The sequence below is a fragment of the Manis pentadactyla genome, chromosome 10 (assembly GCF_030020395.1).
Source record: "Manis pentadactyla isolate mManPen7 chromosome 10, mManPen7.hap1, whole genome shotgun sequence".
In the NCBI taxonomy this organism is placed as follows: Eukaryota; Metazoa; Chordata; class Mammalia; order Pholidota; family Manidae; genus Manis; species Manis pentadactyla.
Genome location: NC_080028.1, coordinates 4,194,517 through 4,219,332, shown reverse-complemented (window position 1 = coordinate 4,219,332; position 24,816 = coordinate 4,194,517). Strand labels below are relative to the sequence as shown.

At 36.2% G+C, this 24,816-nt stretch overlaps 1 protein-coding gene across 1 annotated transcript in view; it reads right to left on the bottom strand.

The window, feature by feature from the left end:
- Positions 1–24,816, bottom strand: part of SMC1B (structural maintenance of chromosomes 1B) — a 97,719-nt gene that overhangs the window by 54,049 nt on the left and 18,854 nt on the right. The window contains exons 6-11 of the mRNA XM_057486290.1: positions 23,617–23,875; positions 22,552–22,692; positions 19,731–19,813; positions 18,926–19,133; positions 17,067–17,252; positions 15,324–15,503 (exon numbers count right to left, since the gene is read on the bottom strand). Coding sequence (XP_057342273.1) covers positions 15,324–15,503; positions 17,067–17,252; positions 18,926–19,133; positions 19,731–19,813; positions 22,552–22,692; positions 23,617–23,875 — 1,057 coding nt within the window. The remainder of the gene's footprint in view (positions 1–15,323; positions 15,504–17,066; positions 17,253–18,925; positions 19,134–19,730; positions 19,814–22,551; positions 22,693–23,616; positions 23,876–24,816) is intronic.

The window sequence follows — 24,816 nt, the reverse complement described above, 5'->3', positions numbered from 1 at the left end:
GAATAGCGAGAAGCTGAAAGCATTTCCTCTGAGATCGGGAACTAAACAGGGATGCCCACTCTCTCCACTGTTATTTAACATAGTACTGGAGGTCCTAGCCACGGCAATCAGACAAAACAAAGAAATACAAGGAATCCAGATTGGTAAAGAAGAAGTTAAACTGTCACTATTTGCAGGTGACATGATACTGTACATAAAAAACCCTAAAGACTCCACCCCAAAACTACTAGAACTGATATCGGAATACAGCAAAGTTGCAGGATACAAAATCAACACACAGAAATCTGTGGCTTTCCTATATACTAACAATGAACCAACAGAAAGAGAAATCAGGAAAACAACTCCATTCACAATTGCATCAAAGAAAATAAAATACCTAGGAATAAACCTAACCAAAGAAGTGAAAGACTTATACTCTGAAAACTACAAGTCACCCTTAAGAGAAATTAAAGGGGACACTAACAGATGGAAACTCATCCCATACTCGTGGCTAGGAAGAATTAATATCGTCAAAATGGCCATCCTGCCCAAAGCAATATACAGATTTGATGCAATCCCTATGAAACTACCAGTAACATTCTTCAATGAACTGGAACAAATAATTCAAAAATTCATATGGAAACGACAAAGACCCCGAATAGCCAAAGCAATCCTGAGAAAGAAGAATAAAGTAGGGGGGATCTCACTCCCCAACTTCAAGCTCTACTATAAAGCCATAGTAATCAAGACAATTTGGTACTGGCACAAGAGCAGAGCCACAGACCAATGGAACAGACTAGAGAATCCAGACATTAACCCAGACATATATGGTCAATTAATATTTGATAAAGGAGCCATGGACATACAATGGCGAAATGACAGTCTCTTCAACAGGTGGTGCTGGCAAAACTGGACAGCTACATGTAGGAGAATGAAACTGGACCATTGTCTAACCCCATATACAAAAGTAAACTCAAAATGGATCAAAGACCTGAATGTAAGTCACGAAACCATTAAACTCTTGGAAGAAAACATAGGCAAAAACCTCTTAGACATAAACATGAGTGACCTCTTCTTGAACATATCTCCCCAGGCAAGGAAAACAACAGCAAAAATGAACAAGTGGGACTATATTAAGTTGAAAGGCTTCTGTACAGCAAAAGACACCATCAATAGAACAAGAAGGATCCCTACAGTATGGGAGAATATATTTGAAAATGACACATCCGATAAAGGCTTGACGTCCAGAATATATAAGGAGCTCTCACGCCTCAACAAACAAAAAACAAATAACCCAATTAAAAAATGGGCAGAGGAACTGAACAGACAGTTCTCCAAAAAAGAAATACAGATGGCCAACAGACACATGAAAAGATGCTCCACATCGCTAATTATCAGAGAAATGCAAATTAAAACTACAATGAGGTATCACCTCACACCAGTAAGGATGGCTGCCATCCAAAAGACAAACAACAACAAATGTTGGCGAGGCTGTGGAGAAAGGGGAACCCTCCTACACTGCTGGTGGGAATGTAAGTTAGTTCAACCATTGTGGAAAGCAGTATGGAGGTACATCAAAATGCTCAAAATAGACTTACCATTTGACCCAGGAATTGCACTCCTAGGAATTTACCCTAAGAATGCAGCAATCAAGTATGAGAAAGATCAGTGCACCCCTATGTTTATCGCAGCACTATTCACAATAGCCAAGAATTGGAAGCAACCTAAATGTCCATCGATAGATGAATGGATAAAGAAGATGTGGTACATATACACAATGGAATACTACTCAGCCATAAGAAAAGGGCAAATCCAATCATTTGCAGCAACATGGATGGAGCTGGAGGGTATTATGCTCAGTGAAACAAGCCAAGCGGAGAAAGAGAAATACCAAATGATTTCACTCATCTGTGGAGTATAAGAACAAAGGAAAAACTGAAGGGACAAAACAGCAGCAGAATCACAGATCTCAAGAATGGACTAACAGGTACCAAAGGGAAAGGGACTGGGGAGAATGGGTGGGTGGGGAGGGATAAGGGGGGGGAGAAGTGGGGGTTATTAAGATTAACATGCATGGGGGGTAGGAGAAAAGGGAGGGCTGTACAACACAGAGAAGGCAAGTAGTGATTCTACAACATTTTGCTATGCTGATGGACAGTGACTGTAAAGGGGTTTATAGGGGGGACCTGGTATAGGGGAGAGCCTAGTAAACATAATATTCATCATGTAAATATAGATTAGTGATACCAAAAACAAAACAAAACAAAAAAAAAAGGGCAGTTCCTGTGTGGTAACCTCCAATGAGTTCTACACAAGGGTATAAAGGGCATATAAAAGTGTAGGCAAAGGGTCTGTTTGCGTTTATACAGAAGATCTAAGCCTAATTGGGCTACCCCGAAAATGAACTAAGATACGATATGAAAGAGAACTTCCAACATCAGCACTCTCTGGAAGACTCATGCCAGAAGATAATCATCAAAAAACCCCAACAAATATCCACGCACTGCTACAGCTGTAGATGCACTCATCCCACCAGCTCCTGGACTTGCCATGGGAATGAAGGAGATATCTAAGCTGGCCTGTGCATACAGTAAAACAACAAATTTGACTGGATCTATACTGTTGGAACTCAACCAATAATTTGGAGAAGTGCAAATTGTAGTGCTCCAAAATCTTACAACTACAGACTATTTACTGTTAAAAGAACATAAGGGATGTGAACATTCCCCAGGAATGGGTTGTTTTAATTTGTCTGATTTCTCTCAGACTGTTCAAGTTCAGTTGGACAATATCCACCATATCATAGATAAGTTTTCACAAATGCCTAAGGTGCCTAACTGGTTTTCTTGGTTTCACTGGAGATGGCTGGTAATTACAGATATGCTTTGGTTATGTAACTATACTCCTATTATGTTAATGTGTGTGCGCAATTTAAGTAGTAGCTTAAAACCTATACATGCTGAAGTTACTCTACAAGAAGATATGTCAAAGAAATAATCAATCTTCCCATGTTTTCTTCCGCCTGCTACTTCTATAGCTTTTCTTCTTCCTTCCTAATTACAACCCTTAAATAGAATTCGTGCCTCATATCAAATTTACCGAGTATCATAATTCTTCCAAGTGGTAAAGATACCTCAAGACAAATGCTGGGCATAGAAGCTACAGGGCATAAATATGCAAAGAAATAAAAAGCTAACCATTTCAAACAATAAGGCTTCTCTCTCACTTACCAAGTTTACATTTCCCTGTATGGCCCCGGAAGATGACTGGTTAGCCAGAGACGGGTAAGATTCCTCATGGGAGGAACAACCTAAGACAGGCACAGTCGCAGGTCTGAATCACAGGGTCATCAGGTGAGAAATTGGGGATCAACAGAGGTGAGGCTTAGAACCTCACCCCCCCTTTCTGAGAGAAATCTTCTGCATACGTGGATGTTTTATTGCCCTTGTCTAGCTTGGATTAACACATAGTCTACGGGCACACACCTGATCATCTACATTTGCTCTCTTACAACACTAAACTATGTTTTCTACCTTTATCTTGTATCTATCTACCACTTCAGCATTTTATTAAAAATAATAATAATAAAGAGAGAAATGTGGTATCCACATATAAATCAAGTATAAAAACCAAATGAGTATTCATATTTGAACTGTTTATAGTTCATAATGCATGAGCAAAACCAAAAGTTTCTGTGATGACTGCCCTTGTACTGTTCACTATGTAACTTATTCATTATGCAAGAATTTGTTCTCCATGTAAGAACTTGTTTGTTATGCTATGCCTCAGAAGATTGGAGACTGACGAGAATTAGGCTTGGGGTGGATTAATGATTGTGCATTGAGCATTGACTCCCCTATACAGAATTTTATTGTCGTTAAGAACCATTTGATCAATAAGTATGAGAGATGCCCTCAAAAAAAAAAAAGAAACTTTCCTGCAGGCCTACTGGGCCATTTACATCCAACGGCCCCTCCTAGATTGTTACATAGTAAGATCCGGGTTTTGTAAATAAGGAGAAAAGGGCGAGGGATACTAAGCACGCAACTGCAGTCTCGACACTGATAATTAGGAGGTAGCCTAGGAAAGGGCAGTGGTAGAAAGCTGGAGGTGGGGCATTGGTGAGTACAGACTGGGTGTGTGTGCAGTAGGGAAAGAGGGAACAAAAAGAATTTGGAATTCCTATAAAGCAAGGCAAGAGTTAGGGAATAACTTAGAGATGAAGATAGTAGATAGGGTGGCTCTTTGTATGCCATCACGGAAAGACTGTAGATCAATGCAACTGAAGACAGATGGGGCTTGTAGAGGAGACTGAGTGGTATCAGCATGGAATGATTTGACAGCAAACAGGGGACAAATGATCAGATATGACCTTTAAGTACACCACTCTGGCAACTATTTGGACATGGGTTGGTTCCAAGCAAAACTGAAGGTGATGGTATGAAATCAGCCAATAAGACCCAGGGTGAAAAACAGGAAAAACATTTGAGAAATATTTAGGAGGTGTAATTAGAAAAGCCTGGGAACTGCAGACGTTACAAGGAAGTACTTGAGGAAGAAAAAATTTCATTTGGCTATAATATTCATACTAAGAATTGAATTGAAGAATATAGGAGAGATATCCAAATTTAGAAAGAACACGAATTTAGTTTTTTTTTAATTTTGTTATCAATAATCTACAATTACATGAAGAACATTATGTTTACTAGGCTACCCCCTACACCAAGTCCCCCCCACAAACCCCATTACAGTCATGGTCTATCAGCATAGTAAGATGTTGTAGAATCACTACTTGTCTTCTCTGTGTTGCAAAGCCCTCCCCTTTCCCCCACCCCCACATTATACATGCTAATCGTAATGCTCCCTTTCTTCTACCCCACCCTTATACCTCCCTACCCTCCCATTCTCCCCAGTCCCTTTCCCTTTGGTAACTGTTAGTCCATTCTTGAGTTCTGTGATTCTGCTGCTGTTTTGTTCCTTCAGTTTTTCCTTTGTTCTTATACTCCACAGATGAGTGATGTCATTTGGTATTTGTCTTTCTCTGCTTGGCTTATTTCACTGAGCATAATACCCTTTAGCTTCATCCATGTTGTTGCAAATTGAAGGATTTGTCTTCTTATGGCTGAATATTTCATTGTGTATATGTACCACATCTTCTTTATCCATTCATCTACTGATGGACACTTAGGTTGCTTCCATTTCTTGGCTATTGTAAATAGTGTTGCCATAAACATAGGGGTGCATCTGTCTTTTTCAAATTGGAGTGCTGCATTCTTAGGGTAAATTCCTAGAAGTGGAATTCCTGGGTCAAATGGTGAGTCTATTTTAAGCATTTTGAGGAACCTCCATACTGCTTTCCACAATGGCTGAACTAATTTATATTCCCACCAGCAGTGTAGGAGGGTTCCCCTTTCTCCACAACCTCGCCAACATTTGTTGTTGTCTGTCTTTTGGATGGTAGCCATCCTTACTGGTGTGACGTGATATCTCATTGTGGTTTTAATTTGCATTTCTCTGATGGCTAGCGATGTGGAGCATTTTTTCACGTGTTTGTTGGCCATCTGTATTTCTTCTTTGGAGAACTGTCTGTTCAGCTCCTCTGCCCATTTTTTAATTGGATTATTTGCTTTTTGTTTGTTGAGATGCGTGAGCTCGTTATATATTTTGGATGTCAGCCCTTTATTGGATCTGTCATTTACGAATATATTCTCCCATACTGTAGGGTTCCTTTTTGTTCTATTGATGGTGTCCTTTGCTGTACAGAAGCTTTTCAGCTTAATATAGTCCCATTTACTCATTTTTGCTTATGTTTTCCTTGCCCGGGGAGATATGTTCATGAAGAAGTCACTCATGTTTATGTCCAAGAGATTTTTGAATATGTTTTTTTCTAAAAGTTTAATGGTTTCATGACTTACATTCAGGTCTTTGATCCATTTCGAATTTACTTTTGTGTATGGGGTTTGACAGTGATCTAGTTTCATTCTCTTACATGTAACTGTCCAGTTTTGCCAGCACCATCTGTTGAAGAGACTGTCATTTCCCCATTGTATGTCCATGGCTCCTTTATCTAATATTAACTGACCATATATGTTTGGGTTAATGTCTGGAGTCTCTATTCTGTTCCACTGGTCTGTGGCTCTGTTGTTGTGCCAGTACCAAATTGTCTTCATTACTGTGGCTTTGTAGTAGAGCTTGAAGTTGGGGAGTGAGATCCCCCCCACTTTATTCTTCTTTCTCAGGATTGCTTTGGCTATTCAGGGTCTTTGGTGTTTCCATATGAATTTTTGAACTGTTCGTTCCAGTTCGTTGAAGAATGTTGTTGGTAATTTGATAGGGATTGCATCAAATCTGTATATTGCTTTGGGCAGGATGGCCATTTTGACGATATTAATTCTTCCTAGCCAAGAGCATGGGATGAGTTTTCATTTGTTAGTGTCCTCTTTAATTTCTCTTAAGAGTGTCTTATAGTTTTCAGGGTATAGGTCTTTCACTTCTTTGGTTAGGTTTATTCCTAGGTATTTTATTCCTTTTGATGCAATTGTGAATGGAGTTGTTTTCCTGATTTCTTTCTATTGGTTCATTGGTAGTGTATAGGAAAGCCACAGATTTCTGTGTGTTAATTTTGTATCCTGCAACTTTGCTGTATTCCAGAATCAGTTCTAGTAGTTTTGGAGTGGAGTCTTTAGGGTTTTTTATGTACAATATCATGTCATCTGCAAATAGTGACAGTTTAACTTCTTCTTTACCAATCTGGATTCCTTGTATTTCCTTGTTTTGTATAATTGCCATGGCTAGGACCTCCAGTGCTATGTTAAAGAACAGTGGGGAGAGTGGGCATCCCTGTTTTGTTTCCGATCTCAGAGGAAAAGCTTTCAGCTGTTCAGTATGATGTTAGCTGTGGTTTTATAATATATGGGCTTTATTATGTTGACGTACTTGCCCTCTATTCCCATTTTGCTGAGAGTTTTTATCATGAATGGATGTTGAATTTTGTCGAAGGCTTTTTCAGTATCTATGGAGATGATCATGTGGTTTTTGTCCTTCTTTTTGTTGATGGGGTCGATGATATTGATGGATTTTTGAATGTTGTACCACCCTTGCATCCCTGGGATGAATCCCACTTGGTCATGGTGTATGATCCTTTTGATATATTTTTGAATTCGGTTTGCTAATATTTTATTGTGTATTTTTGCATCTACATTCATCAGGGATATTGGTCTGTAATTTTCTTTTTTGGCGGGTTCTTTTCCTGGTTTTGGTATTAGGGTGATGTTAGCTTCATAGAATGGGTTTGGGAATAGTTCCTCCTCTTCTATTTTTTGGAAAACTTTAAGGAGAATGGGTATTATATCTTCTCTGTATGTCTGATAAAATTCCAAGGTAAATTCATCTGGCCTGGGGGTTTTGTTCTTCGGTAGTTTCTTGATTACCGCTTCAATTTCTTTGCTCATAATTGGTTTGTTTAACTTTTGTGTTTCTTCCTTTTCCTTGTCAGTCTTTGAAGGTTGTATTTTTCTAGGAAATTGTCCATTTCTTCTAGGTTTTCCAGCTTGTTAGCAATTGGTTTTCATAGTAGTCTTTAATAATTCTTTGTATTTCTGTGGAGTCTGTTGTGATTTTTCCATTCTTGTTTCTGATTCTGTTGATGTGTGTTGATTCACTTTTTCTCTTATTAAGTTTGGCTAGAGGCTTATCTATTTTGTTTATTTTCTCAAAGAACCAGCTCTTGGTTTCATTGATTTTTTTCTATTGTTTTATTCTTCTCAATTTTGTTTATTTCTTCTCTGATCTTTATTATGTCCCTCCTTCTGCTGACTTTAGGCCTCATTTGTTCTTCTTTTTCCAGTTTCAATAATTGTGATGTTAGACTATTCATTTGGGATTGTTCTTCCTTCTTTAAGTATGCCTGGATTGCTATATACTTTCCTCTTAAGACTGCTTTTGCTGCATCCCACAGAAGTTGGGGCTTTGTGTTGTTGTTGTCATTTGTTTCCATATATTCCTTGATCTCTATTTTAATTAGTTCATTGATCCATTTATTATTTAGGAGCATGTTGTTAAGCATCCATGTGTTTGTGAGCCTTTTTGTTTTCTTTGTACAATTTATTTCTAGTTTTATACCTTTGTGGTCTGAAAAGTTGGTGGGTAGAATTTCAATCTTTTGGAATTTTCTGAGGTTCTCTTGTGGCCTAGTATATGATCTATTCTGGAGAATGTTTCATGTGCACTTGAGAAGAATGTATATCCTGCTGCTTTTGGATGTTGAGTTCTATAGATGTCTATTAGGTCCATCTGTTCTAGTGTGTTGTTCAGTGCCTCTGGGTCCTTACTTATTTTTTGTCCAGTGGATCTATCCTTTGGGGTGAGTGGTGTGTTGAAGTCTCCTAAAATGAATGCATTGCATTCTATTTCCTCCTTTAGTTCTGTTAATATTTGTTTCACAGATGCTGGTGCTCCTGTGTTGGGTGCATATATATTTATAATGGTTATATCCTCTTGTTGGACTGAGCCCTTTATCATTATGTAATGTCCTTCTTTATCTCTTGTTACTTTCTTTGTTTTGAAGTCTATTTTGTCTGATACTAGTACAGCAACACCTGCTTTCTTCTCCTTGTTGTTTGCATGAAATATCTTTTTCCATCCCTTGACTTTTAGTCTTTGTATGTCCTTGGGTTTGAAGTGAGTCTATTGTAAGCAGCATATACATGGGTCTTGCTTTTTTATCCATTCTATTACTCTGTGTCTTTTGATTGGTGCATTCAATCCATTTACATTTAGGGTGACTATAGAAAGGTAGGTACTTATTGCCATTGCAGGCTTTAGATTCATGGTTATCAAAGGTTCAAGGTTAGCTTCTTTAGTATCTTACTGTCTAACTTAACTCACTTATTGAGCTGTTTCAAACACTGTCTGGTGATTCTTTATTTCTCTCCCTTCTTATTCCTCCTCCTCCATTCTTTATATGTTGGTTGTTTTATTCTGTGCTCTTTTGTGTTTCCTTTAACTGTTTTTGTGGGTAGTTGATTTTACTTTTTGCCTTTAGTTAGTATTTGATTGGTCTGCTTTGTTTGCTGTGATTTTATTTTCTCTGGTGACATCTCTTTTGTCTTAGGAGTGATCCCATCTAGAACAGTCCCTCTAAAATCCCCTGTAGAGGTGGTTTGTGGGAGGCAAGTTCCCTCAACTTTTGCTTGTCTGAGAATTATTTAATCCCTCCTTCATATTTAAATGATAATCGTGCTGGATACAGTATCTTTGGTTCAAAGCCCTTCTGTTGCATTGCATTGAATATATCATGCCATTCTCTTCTGGCCTGTAAGGTTTCTGTTGAGAAGTCTGATGATAGCCTGATGGGTTTTCCTTTGTAGGCAACCTTTTTCCTCTCTCCAGCTGCCTTTAAAACTCTTTCCTTGTCCTTGATCTTTGCCATTTTAATTATTATGTGTCTTGGTGTTGTCCTCCTTGGGTCCCTTCTGTTGGGACTTCTGTGCACTTCCGTGGTCTCAGCGATTATTTCCTCCCCCCAGTTTGGGGAAGTTTTCAGCAATTATTTCTTCAAAGACACTTTCTATCCCTTTTTCTCTCTCTTCTTCTTCTGGTACCCCTATAATACGGATATTGTTCCTTTTGGATTGGTCACACAGTTCTCTTAATATTGTTTCATTCCTGGAGATCCTTTTATCTCTCTCTGCGTCAGCTTCTATGCGTTCCTGTTCTCTGGTTTCTATTCCATCAGTGGCCTCTTGCATCTTATCCATTCTGCTTATAAATCCTTCCGGAGATTGTTTCATTTCTGTGATCTCCCTCTGCACGTCATCCCTTAGCTCTTGTATATTTCTCTGCAGCTCCATCAGCATGGTTATGACCTTTATTTTGAATTCTTTTTCAGGAAGACTGGTTAGGTCTATCTCTTTCTCAGGGGTTGACTCTGTGATCTTGGTCTGTCTCAAATTCTGCCTTTTCATGGCGATGGAGATAGTTTGCGGAGCTGGCCCAAGTGACAGGTGGGAGAACGTCCCTTCTTCCTGGTTTGAGGCCCTCCTCTCCTGGGAGAACAGCGACCTGTAGTGGCTTGTGCTGGGCTGCTGTGCGCAGACAGGGCTTCTGATTCTTGCCGGGCCTCTATGGAGTTTAGCTCTGCAGTTGCTGTGGGCGTGGCCTGGCTCAGGCTGCTGCTCCGATATGGCGGAGCCGCGTCAGAGGGTAAACAGCTGGGAGGCTGTTTATCTCTGTGAGGGGTCTCTGAGGTGTGCTGCTGCCCAGAGGATTAGGGTGCCCAGAGTTCCCCAGGATTCCCAGCTGCTGGGCTAAGTGTCCCAGGACACTTCCGTCCCACTGTGTGGTCCCTGTCTCTTTAACACTTTCAAAAAGCACTCGCTTTTCTTTGTCCCCGGGGCGCCGGCTGCAGGGACCTGCTCACAGGTCTTACTGTCCTGTTTCCCTAGTTTCCAGGACCCCACGCATGCACTGTGTCTGCGCTCTGGTCCGGGTGGCTGGGGCTGGGTGTTCGGCAGTCCTGGGCTCCCTCTCCCTCCCGCTGGGAGCTGCGGGGAGGGGTGCCTGAGTCTCGCCGGGCCAGGGCTTGTATCTTACCCCTTTTGCGAGGCACTGGGTTCTCGCAGGTGTGGATGTGGTCTGGCTGTTGTCCTATGTCCTCTGGTCTCTCTTTTAGGAAGAGTTGTATTTGTTGTATTTTCAAAAATATATGTGGTTTTGGGAGGAGATTTCCGCTGCTCTACTCATGCCACCATCTTGGCTCCACCCAAATTTAGTTTTAAATAAACTGATTTTACAGTGCCGTGGACTAACATTTTACCTATTTATACTGTATATCTTGACTATTTCCTAAATTAGATTATTTTGCAGATTATAATAAAGATTGTTATAAATATAAATATACAATAAGACAGCTACAAACAACAGTGGTAAATTATACTAGGTGAAAAAAGAACAAAGTATAATTAATAATTAAGACTAGTATAATAAGATAACACTGAATTCAGTTAAATAAGTAGAAAATAGAAAAATTATTCAATACATGATGTTGGAAACATAAGTAACCATTTTGGGGGAAAAGACTAATACCTATATCTAACAGTATATATTAAAATATAGAAGTGATACCATTACAAAAATTGAAGTTACATATTTGATCTTACAGTGAAGACCCAATTATGCATATAAAAACTATACCTACAATGGTTAAGAGTGATATCCTTGATTATAAATAATTAGCATACATACTATAATACTTACTAGATCTTACTAGGTATGGCTGCCAGATTTAGCTAACAGAAATACAGGATTCCAGTTAAATTTGAATATTGGATAAACAAGGAATCATTTTTTACCCCAAGTATGTCCATATTTTTTATATGGCAACTCTATTCTAGGGGACAAATTAGGGATGGCTTTTATTTTCCTTTTTGAGTTCTATTTTCCAGAATTTTCTAAACTGAATGTTTACTAACTTGAATTTTTGATGTACAAGAAAAAACATAACATGAAAGAAAAGAATCCATGGAGCAAAGAGAGAGAAGTGTACCAAGGATGTTGAATTAATCATCTGCCATGATACACATGGAATCTATACCAACTCTCTCTTCCCAGCTCTGACACTTGGGCAAGTCAAGTTCACCTCTTTGCACAGGGTAACAAATGATCATTTTCTGAGGTCCTTTTTACTTTATTGCTGCTTGACAGCTGCAGTTGTTACTTCAACCATAATACTGCATGTGATGTGCCTGACATAGTACAATATGTGCTTTTTCATTCTATGTCCACAACCCCATGAAGGAGGTATTTTATTTTTCCATTTTATAGATAGGGGCTTAAAGATATTAAGTAACTTGACTAAGGCCATACACAGGGACTAAAATCCAAGTTGGTCAAACATCTATGTGCATATTCTTAACCACCAGATTACATACCTCCTTCAATTCTAAAAACACAGTGGGCAACAGTTCATAGAATTATGGATCTTAGGGGGCTTTTTAAAATAGTTTCTAGGTTTATTAAAGTGATTTATTTTTTCTAAAAGTAAATATAGTATCAAATAACCTATTTTCATTTGACTTATAGTCAAATTCCTGTCCTGGAAGGGCTATAATTTTTATTTCCAGCCTGCAATTTCCTTAACTTAAATTTACATTAGTTGCTATAATCCTATGCCTACTTTAGGGCTTATGTTCCTGTGAAATTCCTTGGCTGGCCCAACTGGGACCTCATATTAAACAGGGAACTGGAGGAATTTTTAAACAACATTAAATAAAAGTTTAGGGAAAATAAAAGAAGTTTAGAGAGGTGGACTAGAAAAAGAATGAATTCTTTGGCATTAAAATTTGTTCTGAGGGATAAGAAACCTTCCAGTGAACAAACTTCAACTGGTTCAAGAAATACTGTTTCAGTGTTATAAAACTGCTATGGTATATTTTCCTATAATTTTTGTGTTATGCAGATTATACATATTTTTTAAGTTGCTTTGACTGATATGAAAAATTAAAATACTTTAATATTTTCTTTTATTTCCAAATGTGTAAATATGTAAATATATCCACATAATTCAAAATTCAAAAGATACAAAAAAGTATAGAGGAAAAATCTCCCTGGCTTCCCTGTCCACCACCCAGTTACCCTCCTCAAAGGTAATCAAAGCTATCAATTTCTTACATATTCTTCCAGAAATGTCTCTGCATAAACAAATACATGCACACATCTCTTCTTTCCCCATTTTTTACACAAATGGTGGCATAGTATACACTAGTCTTATTACTATTTTTTTAAATGAATATATCTTGGAGATTGTCTCATACTTGTATATAAAGAGCTTCATTCTTATTTAAGGTTGTATAGTATTACAGTATATGAATACATAATAATTTTATTGAACTAGTCTTGGAAGGATTGTTTCCAGTTTTTCCTATTATACACAATGGTTCACTGAATAAATATTGTATATACATCATTTCATATCACATGAATTTATCTGTATGCAAAGTTCCTAAAAAGAACAACTGGTACAACTGCCCTTCACAGAGGTGTACAAATTTGCACTCTCCAGCAGTGAACAGAAGGACCTCTTTCCCTATAAAGTGTTATCAAACTTTTTGACACTGATCAACAGGACAGGTGAAAACAGTATTTCAGTTGTTTTAATGGCCATTTCCTACATTTTAAGTGAAGATGAGTTTTCATATTAAACAGCAATTGTATTTCCTCTCATGAAAATAAGTTTATTCATATCTTTTGTCCATTTTTACACTTTTTGTTCTTTTCCTTATTGATATGTAGGAGAATTTGTTCTTTACTATGAGTTGCAAATATTTTCCCTGGTTTCCTGTATCTTTTGATTTTGCTTATGGTGGTTTTTGCCAGGAAGAAATTTTTTATGTTTATGTGAATTTACCCATCTTTTCTAGGTTTGGGAATTTTTGTCATATCCAAAAGGCCTATCTCTGAGCTTAAGAAAAATTTCCCAAGGTTTTTCCTGGTACCTTTATAGTTTCATTTTTCCCATTTATATTTCTAATCCACTTGGAATGTATTCTGATATAAGGTATGAGATTTAGATTCAACTATATTTTATTCCAGATGATACTCAGTTTTTCCAACTTACTATACCCTGAATTTTATTTTCCCTTGTTTAATGTGTGAAATTTTTAGAAAAAAATCTTTTCACAAATTACCAGCTAGTTAATGAATTTTTTTGGGTCTATTTTTTGCCACACCATATTAAAAGGGCAAAGCATAAATAGATTTTTCTGTATTTATGTCTTAGAGTAATGACCATCCAGCCTATGGGAAAAGGAAGCAAATAACTTTTTTTGGTTAAGGAGAATGGATGGAACACCTACATTTATTTAAATAGATTCCAAATTTAAAAATTTTGCTATATAAATTTAAAAAATATTTAAGGACTGGGTTATAAAAATCTTGATGACCAAATTAAAGCTAGAAGAATTTCTGTAATTTATATTATGTGGTTGATATATACTGTATGTAGTTTGTAAAGTAACCAAAATATCATTTTGTGATGTCATTTGCAGTGTTTGAATAAAGAAAATTGGATAATGTAGTATCAAGTCTATGGAAAGATATCAAGTCTGTGGAAAACCAAAGCACAAACTGAAGATATTAGATGATTTCTGTGAAAATGTGACATCTATCCAAATGTTTTACACATCCTAAACATAGAGAAAATCCTTTAAGTGGAATAATAATAATAGGAAGAAGGTAAAAGTCCCTGGACTATACTTAAGATACAAATAAGACAAAGATGATTTAAAATTTGAAATAACAACAAGACAAAGCCTAGAGGGTAAGGCATGTTACTGGGAAGACATAAATCAGAAATACTTGTTGAATGAAGGAAGGAATAAACAGTTTTCATATGACTTCTTTAAGTTGATACCACAAATTTCAAAAATCAATTTTACAAAATATATTTTACAAATATATATGAAAATAAGTTTTAGTGTAATTAGGTAGCAAAATAAGGAAGATATCTTAGTAGTTCACTTATTACACATGCTTAAATTTAGTATGTAGAAATCAATGACAGTGATTGCATTATCAAGATTTTTGCTGAGAAAAGTGCTAAATGTTTGAATAAAATGTTTGAAAAACTACTCATATTATGGAAGTCAATAAATTTAATACTGGAAATTCCTATCTTTCATAAAAATAGCCTGATTTGTGTTAATCTGCAGTTCTGAACATTCCAGATAAAATGTGGAAACCAACTAGTAAAAAAATGACTACAACTTTTGTAGAGCTACTTGCCAGGCACTATAACAGCATTTTGCATGTTATTACTCAATTTGATCTTATAACTCTCTGAAATAGGTACTATTATTTCCCAGAGTTCAGATGAGCAAACTAAAAGAGGTTTAGAAACTTGCCTAAAGTCACATAATTAATCACCAAGTAGCATCACTGGTGGCTTATGCCCTCAGGTGCTATGCTATATTTCATTATTACATTGTCTAACTATGTCAGAGAATCTGAGGAGATTCACACTACTTAACTAAATACAAACTCTATTCAGCTGAGAGTAAAATAATATCTATTTTTTTAAACAAAATTATTCCCTTGAGAGATTAGTGTTCAATAACTTATTTTAATTGTACTATTTCTATAACTTCAAATTTGTTAAAATCTTGAACATGTAAAACAGTATCTCCATTAAGCTATGGAAGAATTAGCCCAGTGTAAAACAAGCACCAAAAGCCTTTCCTGCTATCAAAGACACATGCATTATACATGTAAGTACAGAGAAAATATGAGATTCAGCAAGGGCAGTTATTGCACATCAAGTAAAAAAAAATGCAACCTAGGTCTCTTACTTTCCGTCTTTCAGGTCCACTGAATGCGATACGCCTTGCTTCCTCCACAGTCTCACAGACAAGGCCGTTTCCACACACAAACTGAATTACTTTCTTCAGCTGAGGAAACTGAGTCTTTATGACATCAATCACCATTTTACAGCCTTTAATCTCCCTTAATCTTTCATTGATTGGCTTGATCTAAAAGGTTTAAGAAATACTTGCTATGTCAGATATACTAAAATAAAAAATAAGTAATATATTCTCAAAAACATACATAAGCATGACGGCTAAAGATTAATAGTATGCACATATATACAATAAAAGTTTGACAAGAACCTGATGAACGATATTCCGCCACTGGCTCATGTATTATCTTTAAAAAAATACACCTCACCAAAAGCCAAAAGATATAATTTCCAGATTTGACTGTCAACTAGCTAGTTGGGATGTGAATGCATGAGAAGTGCTCTCTGCTCCCCAAATCATGAAAGCTAGTGGGAGATATCACCCACTAGCATTATGGAGCTCATTACAGGCTTCAGTGGTCAGGCAAGCCTTCAAAACTTCTTTGACATGACCTCAAGTTGGGTCTATAAATAGCTTTAAAAAATTGCCTCCAATGTATTACTGAAAAACAGCAAGTATGATCTTATTTTGTAAAATAAAGCAAAAGCCCTATAAAAAAACCAAAATCTGTATATGTATACTTGTGAGTGTATATTTACATAAATTTGTATGTATGGAACAATCTAATTACAATTAAAGAATTGGGCAATAAGAACTGGTAGGAATATTTTCTTTACATTTCATACACACCTATACTAGACTTACAAAATGAGTGTGCCTTGAGAAAATTCTTAAGCATGAAATAAGTAAAACAAGATTTTAACAGGCAGATGAATTTGGTTATGTAGTTCTAGCGGGCAGAAGATATAAGCTGAATGTGGACGTGCAAAAGGTAAATCTGGACCATTAGTACTCAGCTAGCATTTGCTGAGCCCTCCTCCTCTGTGCCAGGCTTTGTGTTAGGAGTTCTGTATGTAATGATTTCTTGCGGTAATCAGCAAGGTAAGAACGACTCCTTTACTTCACAGATGAAGAAACTGAAGTTCAGAAAAATTAAGAACAAATTAGTAAAAACAAATTCGAAGTAGGGCTGAGATTCAAACTCAGGTCAGTCCAACTCTAGGACATGTGTTCTTAACCGCTATGCACACTGCCTGCAGTTCAGGGCTTTGAAGGCTGGACAAAGTAGGTAATTTTCTTTAGTAGGCAATAAAAAAATCACTGAAGGAAATTGATCATGATTATGACAGAGTTCTTGCTCCAGGAGCTTAGACTCTGGATACTCCAGAGACTCCCAATACACACCTCAAGGCTGAAAATTTAGCCTGCTCCACCAAGAGCTGAGCCTTATTTACTGGAACACATATTTACAATCAAGACTCTGGGCTGGCATTTCACACTGACAAATGTCATATCTATACCCTATGCCTTGCAACAGAACAAAATGAATTGTTGGGTAGTAGGCAGAATGCTGTATTGCTAGAAAAATGTCCTCAAAATCATCAAAGAAAAATTATGACAAAACTAGATTAGGAAGGAGTGATACGACATCAGGAAAGACGGCACCCACTTGTTATTCTTTGCCTGACAATTCATTAACACCAGTTATTTGAATGATTAACCAACATCCAAGCTACGATTTCTAAAAGACAGGATTTCATCATAATAAACCACTAAACACCACAAACTTCTTACATCAAGGTAATCTAGAGCGAGGAATGTCTCAGGTTCAGCTCTTTCCTCCTTCAGAAATCGAATACAATCTCTTGCTACCCTTTCAGTGGTGACAACAATAGCGACTATATACCGGCCAAAAAGTTTAGTAACAGCCAGCTGGTATTTCTTATGAATAGGATGACACAGGTCAAGGAGTCTTCCAAACTTAGCAGGTTTCAAAAAAGGAAAGAGAAACAAATACATTAGTGAGGAAAATATAATTCATTATTTTCTAATGTAACAAAGCAGCATAGACCAAAAATAATTTTATAAAATTATAAACATCATAATTTAATAGTCACATTCAAATGGATCTAAGTCTCATTAAGAAATATTCATTTAGGTACGTCACAGTTCATTTAAGAAAGAGTAATGAGGAGGGACTAGCCTTACCAAGGTATTAAAATATTTTACAAGGCTACAGTAATTAAATAATATTCATCCATTCCTTTATTTATTAAATAAGAATCTATGAAGCACCTATTACATGTAGGTACTGAGCTAGACACTGGATAAACATTACTGATCAAAATTGTCTTGTAGGGAAGAAAAATACAAATAATCAATAATTACAAGCATGCACAAGGTAGAGCTGCAAAAGACATTGTGATAAAACACAGAGTGCTCTGAGAGTATGTAACAGGGGCTTATATATATACATATATATATTTCCTCTACCTTGCGGGAGGAGGACAAATCCTTTTAGGACAGGGCTTTGAATTTGCATCTCAATTTAATGAAGAATGAGGAGCCCTAAAACCTTCACGTCTGAGAGTATCAGAGGTTTCAAGTTCTCTGAGTCACTAGTTTTTTAATCAAAAGGAAACAAATACATTTAAGTTCGTTTCTTGCTAGATTTAGGGATATTAGGTGAGAATTCTCAGGAATTAATCAGTTTATCAGTTTACCTTCTGCAGAATTAGGAATGAATGTTAGAATAAGTTCTTTTTTTTTTTTTAATCCTGGACTATCACCATTTTCTGAAGTTTATGGCATTAGCTGTATGAGCCCCTTTCCTCATTTAGTTGTTGAATGAGTTTTTTTTAATTAGTTTTTTTCATTTTGCTTAATATTAGGGGAAGGATTCTGTGGCCCAGCCTTACTCCTCCATCATTATGCAGAAGTCAAGACCAACATTTAAGAGTCAAAGTCAAAAAGAATGTTGTAAGGGAGATGAAAATGAGTGGCCAGAGAGACAGGAGGACAGTCAGGGATGTGGTATTATGGAGGCCAACAACAGGTGTTTCAAACAGTACAAGTGGTTAAGAGTGTCAGAAGCTGAAAACAGGATATCACAAAATAAGACTGTATAGAGAACAGTGGTGTTAATGCCAAGAGTGAATGCCAGATGCAAAACCGAAGGAAATTAATTCTGTGAAGCTGACATCTCAAGCAACAGGTTAGATAGTGTATATCTGGGCTAATGAAATACAAAAGCAATACTGGATGCACAGTCAGGTTTAGAAAATAAAAATTCATTGTTTAAAAAATGCCAATGATGTCTACTGAAAATATATTTTTAACCATGAGGACTGAGGCTGTGTGTCTAGGGGGAGAAGGCATCAGACTACTCCGTGGCCTTGGGGATACTAGTCATAACTTGGACTTTCTGGGTAATGTACCCATGTCATGTTTCTCCTCAGTATTTATTTACCTATAGACACTATTAGAAGTTATTTACATTTTACCCCAATTACTTAGTGCTGTATTTTAAATATAAATAATCAAACACAAAACTTAAAAGCTTGCTGAAATAATTGTTTCCTAATAAAGAGAATTTTAAATCCCAATAAGAAAGCTCAGCCTTTTTGTTAAATTAACTATAAATTTCTAATTACCACAGAATCTGGGTAAAGTCTTTTCAAGTGTTCGAGAACCTCTGCTCTCTTTTGTTGGCGTTTCCCCTCATGGTTGTCAATCCCAGCATTCTGCAATTCATTGCTAGTAAGATTCAACTCTTCATTCACTTCAGACATTCTTGATTTTGTCTTTGCAATTTCATCCATTAGATTTTCCTCTTGCTGTTTTTTCTCTTTCAAGGAATCCCTACATAACAACAATAAATTATACAGCAAAAATAAAACCCAGAATTTAGGAATTGCAATATTCAATATATTCTGGTCTGGCATTGCAAGGGAATGGAACAGTGTTGTATCAACTTTCAGTGATGCAAAATACAACAAAATAAACCTAGCATTAAACAGGCAGAAGAGATTCTGACAGGTCTTTGTTGATTCAGAAGATACACATTTCTGGATACTAAAAAAGTAAGGATGGATTACTATAACCAGAGAAATACATTATGAGCTTATAGTAAGTAAATGCCAGTTAAAAAGAAATTCTTAGTGGTAGACTACTTAAGGTCATACTAGCTTTCATGACATAACTTTTATTACAAAATATCAATACTTAAGAGTTTTTAAGTTCTACCATTGGTAAATGTTTATATTTTCAAAGCTTAAATATTTTATTTATTTATATGTTTAAGTATAATTTTTAACTATCTGCAATGAAGTGAGAAAAGCAATGGAGGAGTGAGAACATTATGATCCAGTGGAAGCATTCATTTAATGAATATACCACAAATAAACCAGACCCTTGAGATATAAGAAAGCTGCAAGGAATTTTTTAAACTATACCTACATGCATGTTTTTGTATATTCCTCTAACTTCTCTATTCGTTTTTTATGATCTTCTATTTGTTCTTTAATTTGTTTTAGATTTTCCTAAAATAGGAAATGAAACCTAAAATCAATTACAGCAATTCCAAACAAATAATTTTTCACTATATGTCTAGTCAAAGAAATAATTACTATAATTATTATAAATAATTATATTTACTGTAATATTGTAAATTGTTCTAAATTTGAAATATATCAAATATAACCACATAAAAATAGAGCAAATTTCAATTTTGAAAATACAGTATAGTTATAGAGCTTTGAGGTTCAAGAAAATCAGGGTTCAAATTCTGGCTCCACCATTTACTAGTTTCCTCTGGTAACTTCAAACTCCAATGGGACTGTTCTTAAACATCTATCTATACACAGTTCTTAACTTCCCCTCAGATTAATTCATTCAATAAATATCTATCCCTGGCTACCATGTGCTAGGATGAACAGGATAGAGTTCCTGTTCTCAAGGACCAAGGTCTGGTGGTAGAGATGGGCAGGAATGGATAGGATTAAGTGTAGGGGTTACGAAGATTCATTCTGGAGATAAAATGTTTGGAATCAAACCCTGATTCCTCCACATAAGTTTAGTCAGGTTAACCACCTTGTGCCTCGATTCTTTCATCTGTAAAATCCATTAATTCAACAAACATTAATTGGTATCTGCTCTAAATAAGGAACTATTCTAAGTGCTTAGAATATACCAGGAAACGAAACAAACACCCATGCTCTTGTGGAGTTTACACTCTGGGGGGAAGGCAAATATATTTAAATCAGACAACATGTTAGGAGATAAACGCTATGAGGAAAACAGTAAGGTAAGGTGGGCAGCTGTGCAGAGGGGACTAGTTTTAAATAGGTAGTCATGACAGGCCTTCTTGAGAAGGCAACATCTGAGAAAAGACTTGCAGGAAGTGAGGGAATTAAGAATGAAGAAATGCAGGGAAAGCATGTTCCAGGCAGAGGAAAAAGCCATGGCAAAGGCTCTAGGGCATGGATACAACTGATACGGTCCTGGGGGTGGGCACATAGTTGGATCACAGAGAGCAAGGGGAAGAGTAGAAAAAAAGGAGGTTTGGGAGCAGTGAGCAGATGAGGCAGTTCTACATAGGGCACTCAGGATTTAAACTTCATGTGCACTGGGGAGTGGTCGCAATCAGACATTAGAAGCAGCACGTTGGCTGCTTTTCTGGGACTATTGTGGAGGAAAAAGAGGGGCAGTAGGGAAACCTAAAAGGCTGCTAAAAACAGACAACAAGATGACTTGGACAGGGTACTAACTGTAGAAGTGGAGAGAAGTTATCAGATTTTTGGTATACTTTGAATGTGGAGCCAACAGAATTCCCCAAGAGTCAAAGATGGACTCCAAGGTTTTTGGCCTGAGCAACCAGTAAGATTGAATTGTCATCACCTGAGAGGGGAAAGATTATATGTGGGAAGCATTTGGATGTGAAGATAGAAGTTCAGTTTGGGACTTAAGTTTGAGATGTCTATTCAACATTCAGAATGGAGATACTGAGAAACTTGCATATAGAAGATAGCGAGTGATAAATACAAATTTGGGAGTCATAAGCAGATAGTATTTAAAGCTACAAGAATAAAGATCACCAAGGCAGAATATGGAGAGAAGAGAAAAAAACCAGGATGAGAACATAATACTACTGCTAATATCTACTTCATAAGGTTATTTGAGGATTAAATAAATTGGGTTTACAACAGTGTTATAACATGTTATGTATATGGTATGTACAAATAAACACATTATAATGCTACTATTGTTTCTGTTCCTGGAAAATGTGAGACCCATTTCTAGCAACATATTTCACTTTGAAATTCTAACCCTGTTTCTTCATCTGTACCCTAGAGCAAATACCACCCCTATATTGTTGTGAGACCTAAAGGAGCTAATGAATGTAAAGTGTCCAAGTAAGCAATAAGTGCTTTTTCCTCTAAATTCCAAATATTCACTTATAAACTACATGTATATATCATTCAGAGCCATTTTCCCACTACAGTTCTTGCTGGAAATGGTGGTCACATTTTCAGGATGGCCTGTAGACTCCATAAGATACGATGATTTGTTATTTTTGAATTGCCGTAATAATTTTACAACCCAATTCTCAGTCTTTAGAAAAAAAAATTATGGGCTAAGGGAAAGACCAGATGTCTATTATTACACCCACTTTCATTTTATTCAACATGCCCATCACTGTGAGGTAGACATACCTCTGTCCATCATACAGAGGAAGAAATCAGAGGCAGGGAAGTTAAATAATTTAGTTACATACAAAGATTACACAGGTCAGTGACAGAACAAGACCACCTGGAAGCTAGGTCCACCTTACTCTAAGCAGAACACTACAATGTTCTCTTGAAGGTTACCTCCCACGAAGACCACTAAGCTCCTCTTGGACCATGTCCTTAATGTTTCCAAACAATTCTCATTTACCTCTGTTATGGTACTTACTTGTTTTTCCCCCTTATCTATCCTCTTAACTTCACTGGACTACAGTACATATAAGAAGAGAGACTCTATCATCTGCCCTGCCTATCAGGACACAGCTGTGTAGCAAATGTTTACTGACTACATGAATGAAGGCACCACTTATATCTTAGACCATGACAAAAGACCAGCTAAAATGGCACTGAGCAGCCTAACAGGCAATCCAGAATTTTTTATATTAATTGCTTATGTTTGATGCAAATCCATTTATATATTGAAAAGCTAATATGAAAAGGGAATACAACTTCATGAAACTAATTCTAAATCATCACTGCACAAACAAAGGTACCTCAACTTCTCCATGCCGTCGCTTTTCAAATGCCAGCCTCTCCTCATCAGTCTTCTGTTCCCATTGCAGTTTTTCTAGCTGCTGGGTCATTATAGCCACTTTCTTCCTTACTTGTTCCTTAAGTTCCTTATAACGGTCCAGCTGTATAAAGAGCATTTACACATTGCTAACTCACTAAAGAAGCATAAGAGGGAATTTTTTATATGGTATTCTTTATTAGCAGATAATTAATCTCATCAGAATTATGTTTTATATAACTTAGATAATAAATGGCCATCTTCTCCATATAATGTGTACATAAAATGAACATCTTATTTAAAATTGTTTAGATAGATAAATATGGCATTCCAAATCAATTTTATAAGATCTCTGTATGAAATTCTTAAAAGAGAAGGGGACTAAAACTCACTAATAGTCCACAGCAAGAGGAATTCAGAGAAAATTACATATTTTTTGTTTATATAGTCACAAAAAAATAGTATATATATATTGTGATGTAAGATTATTATAAAATTTAAAGATAAATGATAATAATTTAGCTGAGAATAGTTGATAACTGAATTACAAATTTTTTTATATCTGCTATCAATTTATTTAAATTAAATTTTATAAACTAAATTAGATATTCATCATTCATCACTCAACATTTTAAATCTCCTTAAGTCATCAATTTCCCTCCAGTCAATTAAGTGATTATGTCTTTTCAAAGCCATATATATCTTTTAAGTTTTCATAATATTCATGAAAGAAATGACTGCCTTAGAAGGTTAATACATAATTACCTTTTAGTAAAAAATGATACCATGTAATCTTGTTTTTCTATGTATTTTCTATGACTTTAACTCATAAATGTTATAATGTTATCTAATCTTATAAAGGAAAAATAGCCTAAAGATTACATTTAGATTCTACATACAGGCTGAAAAATTTAAATTAATTCCCATATATTCTGAGGACAATCTCTTAAGATATCAGAAACAGAGGTTGTCCTTTAAATTTTTGATATCTACAAGGAGAAGCTGAAACAACAGAAACAAAATATTTTCCATATGTTGCCTTTTTCACCTGACTGGCTTCTAGTTCAATGTCTCGCCCTTTATGTAAGATTTCTTCCTCAATATGCTTTTCAAAGCTTCTCCAAGCACCATCTAAATCAACCAGCTCTGTCTCCAGGGCTTTTATGTCATCTTCCTGTTTAGAACATTGTTTTTCACTGTCCTTTATTGATTTCTTAGCCACATCTAACTTTTTGAGGTGGTGAGAAGTATTTTCTTTGGCTTTAATGTATTGAGGCCTCTTCTGATTTAAAAGTGCTTCAAGAGATCTAAAAACAAAATAAAGTGTGCTTTTAAACATAATTAAAGTTTATAATATACAAAGGGAAGAAAGTCTTTTGAGCAAATCATACATTTAAAAATAAATTCTAAAACCTGACTTTAAGATACTATAAGCAGAACAGTGGTTGCCAGAAGCTGGAGGAAGGACTGAATCGGTGAAGAATAGTGGAATTTTAAGAGTGGTAAACTATTCTATCCACTGTAAAGGTGGAACATGACATCATGCATTTATTAAAACCTACAAAACTTTACAGCGCCAAGAGTGAACCTTAATGTATGCAAGATTTAAAAAAACACTTAGGTGGCCAAAGAATCCACAGAATGAGACAAAAGAATCTAATTGTATTATAAATGTATGAAGCAACCTTACTAAAAGAGATAGGGGGAAAAAGTGCTAGCCTAAGCAACTCTGGAAATGAGTGGAGCCTGTTCAACTAAAAGCAAAAAGAATTGTACATAAACATTGTACCCTATTTGATAAAGTTGCTTCTTACAAGGATATTGATTAACAGTTCTGATACTGCCATACATGATTACTGGAACTGAACAATCAAGCAAATGAATGGCAGACTGTGGAAGCCAGGTTTCTCATTTTGAAGTGGGAGGTTACCAATAAGCAAGGTCAACATCAACAGTGATGTCATGTTAATATTACGATGTTACATAAATGATATATCACATAACATATATGAGACGCTGACATCCCTGATATGTGATGAGAATGGCATTTTACATCTGTGGTCTTCCTCCCATAGACCCATAAACCCTGTCTAATTGTTAGAAAATTATCAGATAAATTCCAATCTAGGGCCAATACTCCTCAAAATTGTCGAAGTCATCAAAAACAAGGAAAGCCTGAGAAACTGTCACAGCCAAGAGGAGCCTAAAGAGACATAACTAAATGTACTGTGGTATTCTTGATCAAAAA